Source organism: Diuraphis noxia, unplaced genomic scaffold (genome assembly GCF_037042655.1).
Source record: "Diuraphis noxia isolate RWA-SAM2 unplaced genomic scaffold, SU_Dnox_SAM2 contig0001, whole genome shotgun sequence".
Classification (NCBI taxonomy): Eukaryota; Metazoa; Arthropoda; class Insecta; order Hemiptera; family Aphididae; genus Diuraphis; species Diuraphis noxia.
In genome coordinates this window covers 74,714,108-74,727,463 of record NW_028301711.1, presented here as the reverse complement: position 1 = coordinate 74,727,463, position 13,356 = coordinate 74,714,108, and the positions used below count along the sequence as shown (strand labels likewise).

The following is a 13,356-nucleotide window of genomic DNA, read 5'->3' as shown; positions in this document are numbered from 1 at the left end:
ATTAGTTATTTTAATGGTGGTAAAATATAGTATCTATGATGCACAAAAAACAAAAAAAAACTAAAAATGTATAACATTGGGGGCTTAGTTTTTATTCTGTCAACTAAGGCTCTTGTATTGTTAACATACCTTATTATTATTATTGGTTTATTACATGTCATTTCTTACATATTATAGAATTATGTGAGATGATAATAAAAAAATTGTAATTTACACTCGGGAAAAATAAAAGTTTGTAAATAAATGTATGATGAAACGCCGTAGACGTTTAGACCCGGTCTACCGGTGCAACAGTAGTTTAAGTGCGTACATGGCGAGTGCTACAGCACCGTGCACTATCGCCGATGATCGCGCCGGTCCGGTCGCCGCGTTGCAGTTGTCCTCCTCACAGAAGCACATATGTCCTGTACCCGTTCCCTCCATCATGCACACGTGGTCAACCATGAACAGGTTGATTTGCAGTTGTGACGTGCACGTCCTCTTGATGCTCTCATATGCTGTGTGCGGAACCCATGAAACAATACAATAGGTTATTAATATTCAATTATTGATAACAGTGCAAAATATAATATTATTGACAGTTGAATGGTGTAGGAATATGGAATAAACGCAGTTGTAGTAAAATTGTAATGTTCTGTGGTAAAATAGAGTACCTATACAGGGTGATTTTTTTATCATGAACCAGTTAATATCTCGGTAAGTATTAGGAATTTTAAAATAATTTTTTTTTTAAACTTTCTAGGTTTTACTATTTTACACTGTGTTACAATTTTCATAATTTTAACTACCTCCCTTATTAGATAAAACACTATCAACTTTAGATTTTCAAATGGTAATACCTATTTTTAATAACGAAAATCTATAAACATACTGAAAAAAATAATTTTAACGTTTACAGAATTTTATTTGAGTAATTAGTTTGCGACTTATTAATGCTTAAATATTCGTTCAATTTGCTGCTACTGGGCAATTTTACAAACCCAACAGTAAAAACCAGAAGTCAAAATGAAATTTTATCTCAATTTAACAATACCCATAACGGTCATTATCGATAATAACAAGATAGATAAACAATACCAATAAAAAAAAAAAAAAAAAAAAAAAGGTGTCTTATCATCACTCCCACCCGAACGCCAAGTGTCGGTGAACGACTAGCCAGCAGAAGCGCAGCTGTATCAGCTATAAAGTATAAAAATAACATTTTAACATTTTACACTTTACCATCATGGTTACAAAATATATCACTGGTTACTGATTCCTGGTATACGATCTTATCACGTATTAGTAGATAGACGATAATAAATGTCGGTAAACCGTTTCTGAAAACATGTGGTTAATCGTTATTCGTTAATGTTAGTTTTCCATTATCAAGTATGGAATATTAATTATAAATTAATTACTATTCTTTGACTGTTTAACCAAAGAAAACGTTTTAAGTAAATACTATGTTATGTCGTTATGTGTATTATTTAAAATATAAATTTAAAGGTTAAGCCAATTATTCCAATGCATACCATACCACGAATAATAATACGTATCTTAATTCGTGATGCATACCTGTTATATTTTTTGATCGTGTTTTAATGTTGTATTTTGGTTAACAAATTTGAATTTAATTAAAAATATACCTCTTTCCAATCAGTAATATTATAAGGTATTTGGGAATCAGATTTCGTACTTTGCCGACACCTTATTTGTATAATTTATTGGTAAGTTCAATCCAAATTTAATACAGTATATTAGAATTTTATTTATTTTTTTATTAAATGATTTAAATACATATTATTGACAAATAATAACCATGGTTCAAATATTTTAATTTTATTTCAGTGGCAATTAGTAGAGTTTATATGATTAATCAAAAAATACAATGAACTATATGACTAGAAAGCTTAATTTGACCAGCAATTAATGCAAATTTACATTGCTTGCTACTGGTATCCGATGACTATAAATTAATATGGAATAAAAGAATAAAATATCCATATTTCTTTACATATTATATTTTAATCTTTAAACAATCTAAACAAATTATTATGTAAGTATGAATTTTTTTTATAAAATAAATAATTTGATATTTATCATAATTTTTGCTTATATTTTAGAAAATTAATTTTGTTTTCTTTCAAATTTCAATTGCAATTTGTAGTACTAACTTTTAATTCAAATATTTATAACAAGATTGGATGAACAAATACAATTTGTTATTGTGGTTAGTCACAGCATAGTACATCTCAACTGATAACTTAATAAGTATGGATAAACAATTTTTTTATACAATAAATCATTTCTATAAATAACTTAATGTTTTTTTTTCAGTTTCATTCAGATGAAAAAAGAAAACAGCGCAGCATCAAGACCGCAACTACTTCTATATTTGTAACATTTGTTGATTGTCACATTAATTGTTAATTTTATGTTTAAATAATTAAGTTAAGTTAAGTTATTGATTTACTATTTTCTATAATTAGGGCTATGGAGTTTTTATTAACCTAAATTGGTAAATTGAAAATTTTTTTTGAATACGGTAGTGCCAGTTTTACGTAATATTAAAAGATTTTTATATCATAAAATATTAATTAAAAATTAACATAATTTCAAAAATAAGTGTAAAATTGAATAATTTTTTAAAACATCCATAGCCCTAAAAATATGTTGCAATCTAGAGTAGATAATACATATAAAGTATGTTTAATGTTCATTTAATTTTTATTAATTTATCTAGGGTAGTGGACATGTTAAGTGTTAATATTTTTTATTAGTTATGACCTTACCCAAATCCTGCAATAACTTGCACTACGGAAATTTGTTCATACTCTAGTAAAATTATTGATAACTAATGTGTTTATTTCCTTAGATAATTTAGTAATGAATTAATGTCCATTATTTGTCTATTCACACACAACTACACAAGTTATTTTTAATATGAAATGCAAATTATACACTATATAAAAAATATATCCCTGAATATTTAATATTTATAAATGGAAAGTCGGGTAGGCACTATGAACAACAGGCCCTGGGCCTATAGCCTCGCATCAGATTGACTCACTTCCTCAATGCACAAAACATGTAATCAAAATGACTTACCTATTCTATTTTTTTTTTTTTTTAGTATACACAGATTGATTTGTAATTATTTATTTTTAATGAAATGAAAACCTTAAATGACAGGAGCTTTGTAAACATATTATATAACTTAAAAAAAAAAAAAAAGGAATGTGTGAATAGACCTTTAACTACTTTAGTCTTGGCTCTAAATCTTGAATCCAAGTACATAAATAATACATTTTTATCTGCATATTTATAAATTATTTTTCTAAATACATAGAAATTGTTGATTTACTTTGTTTTAAAATGAATATATGTTATCTGTTTAGTATAATCATTTACTATAGAAATTAAGATACACCATACTGTTTTTAAAAAATATTTATTTTGTAATTTACTCGTCAATCTGATATAGAAATATAAATTATATTAAATAAACACATATGTATTATGTATAATTAACAAATAATAAACTTAAATAAATTAACAAAATATACAACATAATATCTTCTTAACATAAAGCATTGGGTTTTCCAAATTTATTTAATTTTAGTTATCTAAGTTACATACCTATATGTATACCTACATATCAATATAAAACATAATTGATTTAATGATGAATATGACATGTTTCACACACATAAAAAAGATAAAGGTACCTATCTATCTCATACATTTATAGTACTATTGGTTTTTCACATTTTATCTGTTCTCCGTTGAGTTAACATCTCACAGAGTTACTTTTAAATATATTACTTTTCTGTTAAATATAAATACTACAATGTTCTACTCTATACCTGAAAAAATGGATATGTGGTCATGCTTCATCGAATGTGGAAAAAATAAAAGGAAGGCCGCTTTATTGTACAGCCAACGATTTGGGCTTGAGAGGCAAGTTCCAAATTCTAGTATTTTTTCAAGATTGGAAAAAAACTTAAAATCTACTGGAAGTTTCAATAAAAATAAAAATATGAAATGTACTAAAACTACGGAAGAATATTCCCAAATTGTATTGCAAAAATTAGAAGAAAATCCTAATACATCTTTAAGAATAGTATCGAGTAAGTTGACACATATACATTTATATATTTGAGCTTGAGGTCTTCTCTGGCACAGTAAATTCTCAAACACTTATTGCCTGGTTTCCATATTATGATCAAATGTGTACTCCAGTTAATTTTTTAGGCCCATATAATCGTAACTGATAATCTATGTACCCCGAGTATGATTTGATTCAGTTCAATTATGTTTTATGCAATTTTATTAGTTGTGTTTTGTGTTTATTTCACATAAACATTGATGCAATTCTGCCAAACTATATCTCATTTTTTTGTGAATCAAGCATAAAATTATTGTTATTTATTAATTATCTTGTTTTATTATTATTTGTTTAGAAGAAGTAGGAATTTCTTATAGTTCAGTACAGAAAATTGCCAAAAAAAATAAATATTTGTGTTTATTTAATATAATTTATATTTCTATATCAGATTGACGAGTAAATTACAAAATAAATATTTTTTAAAAACAGTATGGTGTATCTTAATTTCTATAGTAAATGATTATACTAAACAGATAACATATATTCATTTTAAAACAAAGTAAATCAACAATTTCTATGTATTTAGAAAAATAATTTATAAATATGCAGATAAAAATGTATTATTTATGTACTTGGATTCAAGATTTAGAGCCAAGACTAAAGTAGTTAAAGGTCTATTCACACATTCCTTTTTTTTTTTTTTTTAAGTTATATAATATGTTTACAAAGCTCCTGTCATTTAAGGTTTTCATTTCATTAAAAATAAATAATTACAAATCAATCTGTGTATACTAAAAAAAAAAAAAAAATAGAATAGGTAAGTCATTTTGATTACATGTTTTGTGCATTGAGGAAGTGAGTCAATCTGATGCGAGGCTATAGGCCCAGGGCCTGTTGTTCATAGTGCCTACCCGACTTTCCATTTATAAATATTAAATATTCAGGGATATTTTTTTTTTTTTTGATATAGTGTATAATTTGCATTTCATATTAAAAATAACTTGTGTAGTTGTGTGTGAATAGACAAATAATGGACATTAATTCATTACTAAATTATCTAAGGAAATAAACACATTAGTTATCAATAATTTTACTAGAGTATGAACAAATTTCCGTAGTGCAAGTTATTGCAGGATTTGGGTAAGGTCATAACTAATAAAAAATATTAACACTTAACATGTCCACTACCCTAGATAAATTAATAAAAATTAAATGAACATTAAACATACTTTATATGTATTATCTACTCTAGATTGCAACATATTTTTAGGGCTATGGATGTTTTAAAAAATTATTCAATTTTACACTTATTTTTGAAATTATGTTAATTTTTAATTAATATTTTATGATATAAAAATCTTTTAATATTACGTAAAACTGGCACTACCGTATTCAAAAAAAAATTTTCAATTTACCAATTTAGGTTAATAAAAACTCCATAGCCCTAATTATAGAAAATAGTAAATCACTAACTTAACTTAACTTAATTATTTAAACATAAAATTAACAATTAATGTGACAATCAACAAATGTTACAAATATAGAAGTAGTTGCGGTCTTGATGCTGCGCTGTTTTCTTTTTTCATCTGAATGAAACTGAAAAAAAAAACATTAAGTTATTTATAACTAAATGTGCTTGTTGTACAGATTGTTTTTGAAAAAAAAAAAAAAAAAAGTTATTTATAGAAATGATTTATTGTATAAAAAAATTGTTTATCCATACTTATTAAGTTATCAGTTGAGATGTACTATGCTGTGACTAACCACAATAACAAATTGTATTTGTTCATCCAATCTTGTTATAAATATTTGAATTAAAAGTTAGTACTACAAATTGCAATTGAAATTTGAAAGAAAACAAAATTAATTTTCTAAAATATAAGCAAAAATTATGATAAATATCAAATTATTTATTTTATAAAAAAAATTCATACTTACATAATAATTTGTTTAGATTGTTTAAAGATTAAAATATAATATGTAAAGAAATATGGATATTTTATTCTTTTATTCCATATTAATTTATAGTCATCGGATACCAGTAGCAAGCAATGTAAATTTGCATTAATTGCTGGTCAAATTAAGCTTTCTAGTCATATAGTTCATTGTATTTTTTGATTAATCATATAAACTCTACTAATTGCCACTGAAATAAAATTAAAATATTTGAACCATGGTTATTATTTGTCAATAATATGTATTTAAATCATTTAATAAAAAAATAAATAAAATTCTAATATACTGTATTAAATTTGGATTGAACTTACCAATAAATTATACAAATAAGGTGTCGGCAAAGTACGAAATCTGATTCCCAAATACCTTATAATATTACTGATTGGAAAGAGGTATATTTTTAATTAAATTCAAATTTGTTAACCAAAATACAACATTAAAACACGATCAAAAAATATAACAGGTATGCATCACGAATTAAGATACGTATTATTATTCGTGGTATGGTATGCATTGGAATAATTGGCTTAACCTTTAAATTTATATTTTAAATAATACACATAACGACATAACATAGTATTTACTTAAAACGTTTTCTTTGGTTAAACAGTCAAAGAATAGTAATTAATTTATAATTAATATTCCATACTTGATAATGGAAAACTAACATTAACGAATAACGATTAACCACATGTTTTCAGAAACGGTTTACCGACATTTATTATCGTCTATCTACTAATACGTGATAAGATCGTATACCAGGAATCAGTAACCAGTGATATATTTTGTAACCATGATGGTAAAGTGTAAAATGTTAAAATGTTATTTTTATACTTTATAGCTGATACAGCTGCGCTTCTGCTGGCTAGTCGTTCACCGACACTTGGCGTTCGGGTGGGAGTGATGATAAGACACCTTTTTTTTTTTTTTTTTTTTTTTATTGGTATTGTTTATCTATCTTGTTATTATCGATAATGACCGTTATGGGTATTGTTAAATTGAGATAAAATTTCATTTTGACTTCTGGTTTTTACTGTTGGGTTTGTAAAATTGCCCAGTAGCAGCAAATTGAACGAATATTTAAGCATTAATAAGTCGCAAACTAATTACTCAAATAAAATTCTGTAAACGTTAAAATTATTTTTTTCAGTATGTTTATAGATTTTCGTTATTAAAAATAGGTATTACCATTTGAAAATCTAAAGTTGATAGTGTTTTATCTAATAAGGGAGGTAGTTAAAATTATGAAAATTGTAACACAGTGTAAAATAGTAAAACCTAGAAAGTTTAAAAAAAAAATTATTTTAAAATTCCTAATACTTACCGAGATATTAACTGGTTCATGATAAAAAAATCACCCTGTATATATATATATATAAAGATTTTGGTGTTTTACGAGTGTCCATAATTGTGGTACCACAAGCTAAAATATTTTACACGATTTTCTACACTTTCTATGAGACTTGATCGGTGGAAGAGAGGGGCTTAAATCGAAATGTTGACATTAATAAATAATTACCAAACGTTAAGTCAATTATTATATCAATATTTAACTTAAGATGTATTTATATTCATTGGTTTTATATTACATATTTATAACGATGAGTTTTTAGTGCTTTTTACGCTGTGGTGCAGATGGTCAGACTGATTGTTAATTATTATTACTATTACTGTTATAATTAGATTTTATTACTTTTGTGTTATTATTTATATGTTGTTGTAACTGCACCATATAATTTTAGGTTATAATATTGATTAATTGTTACAAAAGAAGAGACGATGTTTTCTTGTGAATTATACAATTTCTACTATAAAAATATACTTTTTTCTAAAAGGAAATACAAATGATAGAGCACTAATTGAATATCTCTACAATGTGTGTTGACCTCGACGGCTTGACGGAGAAAACAAAATATGGCACAAAAAGTACACAAAGTACAATCAGCTTTCAGTCAAATACACCATTTCAAAGAACTACCATTTTGGTTGCAAAACCCAAAAATTTGGTTTATACGGCCCGAGTCCCGTTTCGTAATGGCGAATATCACGGACAACGTGACCAAGTTCCATCACTTTGTCGGTGCGCTAGACGCGGACATCTTAACGTATGTATCAGATATCTTAGAAAAAAACACTGTCAATAGTAACAAACGCCTAAAACTTAAACAAGTACTCGCCGAGTGTTTATCGGAACCGGGAGAAAAAAAATTTAAAAAAGTTGCTGCGTGATTTAGAGCTATATATGTGATAAAAAAACTTTTTTTTTTTTTATTGCGGGAAATGCAGCAGTTGGTGGGCGAACCGTCGACTGAAGATTTGTTGAAAAATGTATGGTTGTTGCATAGAATATAATTATATTGCCTATATTATTATATTCAATCATATTCTATAGTTGTAGCGCTTACCAATACAAGTACAAACTATACTTACGACAAGCGCGGATTCTTTGAGTAATTTGTCGAAGATGGCGGATAAAATCCCTGAAGTAAGTGCGAAATAAATACTATCGCAGCCCTAAACGCTGAGAATCAATACTCATGCAAAAGCAGTAATTCGCTTTCAATGTTTGAGCTATAAATTCTTTCAGTCACTAAAGCAATTTAAGAGTTAAATCAACGAGGGCGTAGGAATGACAAAAAAAATTTTAGAACCTACAGAAGAACAAAGTCCAATTCTCACGAATTCATGACAGTAGCGAGATAAGAGATGGTCTATGTTATTATCATTCTAAGTTCAATGATCAAACTAGAATATGCAAAGGCTCTTGGCGAAATTCACTCAAGCCACAACAAGACTAAAAACTAAAAAGCGAACCTTTCGAGAAGGCATCTGCAGGTTGTGCAGACACAACAAACCGCTTATTCGTAACTGATATCACCAGAAAACTACAGTAGGTACTTCGTTGGCAGTGGGGTGGACATCTCATTTGTACCACCGTCAAACACAGACAGGCAACAAAGACCTAATTCATTAATATTATATGTCGTCAATAGCAAGGCTGGGCAAGTTAACTAATTATTTTAACTCGTTAAGTTAAGACATTTAAGTTAATACAGAAAAATGTAAGTTAAAAGTTAGTTTTCTTATTTATTTAACTCGTTGAAAGTTAAAAGTTAATTTGAAAAAAAAGTAACTTAACTTAGTTAAAAATAGGTTAAAATTAAATAATATGTTTTTCTTTTCTCAAAATAATGATTACCCCTATTATGGTCCTATAACATTTTTGTTTTATAATAATATATTATATATATTTGTATACATATTTTCTACGAATAAGCAGAATAAAATAAAATATTATTATCTTATGCTATTATTATTACTCGTAAATCGTTTCCCAAATTTTATATAGGGAATAATAGTTGTACTTATACACGTTATTCTAATATCTATTGAAATTTCAAATATAAAAATAATGCAAAACACTCACATTCATATAGTAAAGTATTTGGTTATTCCCGCAATTATTATTTTTATATATATAATATCAATAAGTTATAAAAATCAAAATATAATTTTAAATATATGAAATTTATATTAGGACAAATTAATAAATTAACTCGTTAAGTTAGAAGTTGTTTAAAAAAAAAGAAACTCGTTAAGCTGGAAGTTATACTTTTGAAAATAAAAGTAACTCGTTAAATAATTTAGTTAAAAGTAACTTAACTTTAACTTTTTAACTCGTTAATGCCCAGCCTTGGTCAATAGTACAGCCATTAATACGTATGGAACGAAGGCCATAACTCTAAACCTTGGTTTATGTCGGACATACTGCTGGCTATTTGTTATTACAGATGTAACAAAACCAATGATAGGCGCAGGACTTACTAAAGTATTTCCGGTTACTCGTCGGTTTTAACAACAATAATAGATTTATTGATAACTTAACTAAGTTAACAATACAATGATAGTTCAACATTCGAATGCTCGAACATCTCAATTAAAATCGTACAAAAAAGCCATCCGTATGCAAGTATATTGTCGTAATTCCCACTAATTCCCAAACATTTTTCCAGGCCATTTAGTTGTAAGTTATGAATGTTATGATGTAGTTCATTATATTATAACGTTTGGAACAACGTGTAGCACAAAACCATGACGTTTACCACCGGATCGTTCGGAAATTGCCAAAAGAGAATTCAAAAATATGGTGGAGTTGGAGATTTGTTGACCATCAAGTAGCTCTTGATCAAGCCCACTACATTTGATTGGAAAAGCTGATGGCCATGTTGGGGATTATCGAGCTTTCAATTACAAGACAATTGCAGAAGAATTGTTTTTCCAAAATTGACTTTAAGAAAGCATATTATCAACACATACCTGTTGTAGCTGTTAAATGTAAACAAATGTATTTTTAGAGTTGAACAGATTGATTTTTATAGGATATAGTATAAGTAGCACATGGAAACTAAATCACTTCCATGAAAATTCCAGGCTATTCTTAATTACAAAAAACCACATACAGTCAAAAAGCAACGAAACATTTTAGGTAGGTATGATAAATTTTTACTGACATTTTTAGCCAAACGCTGTTGAAAATCATATCCTTTGTTGACATACCAAAAAGGCCACGATTCTTGTAGGCAGTACAAATAATATCCCAAGAATTTGAAAATATGGTTTTTATGTTGTATTATGAACAGCTGCAGTAGCATAGGTAGTTTATGAAAAAATGGGGAAAACTGTTTTCGCCGAATTCCATATTCTGAATGTGTATACGAAAAGACGATGAATACCGCTGTCCGGATATTGTGATGCATTTTTTTTTTGGTGAAAGACAAATGCCAAAATAAAATAAGAAAAAAAAATCACATTGTACAAAAGCACCAACATTTCATCGTACATAAACGCCAAAATCCTAAGTACCCGTGTGCCATGGTGAATAAATATTAAATTTAAAACTAACCGATTTATTAAATTTATGTTGGTTTGCATATGTATATCATAATTTACTATTGATATTTTTTTTTAAAAAATCGCAACCAATCGTATTAAATTTATACTGATTTTCAAGTTTATTATAGTTTAACAATATAATATATAGTATAATTTTTCATATGATAGCAACTTTTAAATAACTACTTATATAAAATATTTCTATATAATTATAAAAATAACAATAATTCATAAACCTAATCATGAGAAAATACGCTATGTAATTTTATAAAGCATAATATTATATGCAATAATAATTTATTTGCAAACTTGTTTATATATTATACTGTGTTAGAATTTTAAAAATCAAACTGTTTCTCATCTACCGGAAGAATCTATAAGTTGTCCGACGTTTAGACCGTGGGCCGTGGCTATGGCCATATCAGTGTTGGTGAGTTGCGGCCCAAACCCTAAATAACGTACGAGTTGCGGCCCGGGTTTATGAGAGGTACGTACGAGTTGCGGCCCGGGCTTATGAAAGGTACGTACGAATTGCGGCCATACAATAATATATATATATATATATATTATATACTATATGTCTATATATAGTAATAGTATATAAACATCACAATATTATGTAGGTATTTTCTAGAATAAATTGTCGTACTTATAATAATATTGGTCGTAAAGAAAATAAAATATTATAAAATTATTATAAAACCTAACCTAACCTAACCTAACCTAACCTAACCTAACCTATATAATAAAATTATTGAATATAATATAATATATTAATATTATGACATTATATTAAATAATAAATAATAAAAAAAAAAAAAAAAATTATTTGTGTAATATATTATGATAATAATGCCCAAAAAAAATCAAAGCATTCATAATGTAAGTCATATACCTATGGCAGATAATACGATAAAACGATCTATATTATCTTTATCATATTATATACAAAAATATAACTTCCCATACGTATTGAACATTTCGTTTATCGTTATTCGTTTATACGGTACATAGGTAATAGGTATATAATATAATATATATTATATAAGTAAGGTACATATGTAATGATAATTATTCGGGCCGCAACTAACCTATACCTAAAATATTATCGGACCGGAATTCACCGGTCTCCAACACCGGAAACGAAAGACCGCAACTCACCCTCAGCCGGCCATATAACCGAATTAACCATATTAGACCAGGGCATCAATTTAATTAGCCATCATTTGGCCCATTTTCTGCACGTACATGACTTATGTTGTCGAACTTTGACAATATGTATTGGTAATAAATAATAATAATATATTAATAATATCATATAGTTATTCGGGTTATTCCATATTCGTGGGCTAAGAGTAAAAATGTTTTTTTTTTTTTTGAAATTTACTTTACCTATTAAATATTCCCTATAAGTTTTCAATGGTGAATGTTTTAAACTAGAAATTAGTTTGGTACAAGTTATAAAGAATGATCTACACAAAGCAAAAAGATTCTATGTCTTTGAACAAACCAAAATGCTTTCCTGTAAAATAAAAAGTATTAATATAAAAACTTTTTATTCTCAGCCCACGCAATACAATTTTGTGTATTTGATTGCGTGAAAACACATGTGAGAAAAAAATAATCGTCCGTACTCGATCGCATTTCCATCAAAATACTTCGATTTCAATAATCGACTATTCATCAATCGTGAAACTTAAGGTGACTAATCACACTCAATAATTGTTAATTAAAATAACGTGAACCGTGATGCCCACTAAAACATCATTTTAAAATTGTTTAATATGGTGAAGCGATTAAGTGGTTCTATTGATGAACTAAATGGTAATTATAGTTCACATACAGTACTCGAGTCTCGAGAAGAAAAAGACTGCAAGTTTTATAAAAAAAACCTACTGCATATTATATAGGTATAGAACACTCTTTCAAAATAGTGAAGGCGGTGCATTGGACGTACATAAATTCAAGTTATAATAAAATGTTTGTGGAATATCGGGGAAATGTATCATTGATAAATGTACGACTGAGATGCAAACATTTTATCATCCTAAAGACTATAATAACAAAAAAAAAAACTGTTGGTGAGTACTCAAGTGCAGCTACAGTTTTTGAAAAATAAAATGGTCTCGCTGAAAAAAATAATATTATAAAACAAATAATAGTACTTACACGTTCGCACGTATCGGACCATTTTAACGCAACAGCCGTTGCAACTGACCAATGGAGGTTGGTCTTGAGGCATGGCTGTGTAGTTGAATGGATCCTTGCATCGAGGATCTTTGGCGCTATCACACTCGTAACAGTAAATGGATCGTGCTGAATGCGTCGCAGGAGATCGCATGACAAAACAAAACCAATATCAGTATAAACGCTTTAAACGTGATGGCGATATGATGAATTATAATTTTTTTTTTTAG

The 13,356-nt window shown here is 27.5% G+C and overlaps 1 protein-coding gene across 9 annotated transcripts in view; it reads right to left on the bottom strand.

Annotated features, from left to right (window-relative positions):
- Positions 1-69: 69 nt before the first annotated feature.
- The window catches only part of qvr (glycosylphosphatidylinositol-anchored protein quiver), a 36,008-nt gene continuing 22,721 nt past the window's right edge, over positions 70-13,356 (bottom strand). For all 9 annotated transcript variants that reach the window (XM_015518380.2, XM_015518381.2, XM_015518379.2 and 6 more), the window contains 2 exons: positions 13,109-13,255; positions 70-497 (listed from right to left, as the gene is read on the bottom strand). In XM_015518380.2, coding sequence (XP_015373866.2) covers positions 280-497; positions 13,109-13,255 — 365 coding nt within the window. In that variant the 3' untranslated portion in view covers positions 70-279. The remainder of the gene's footprint in view (positions 498-13,108; positions 13,256-13,356) is intronic.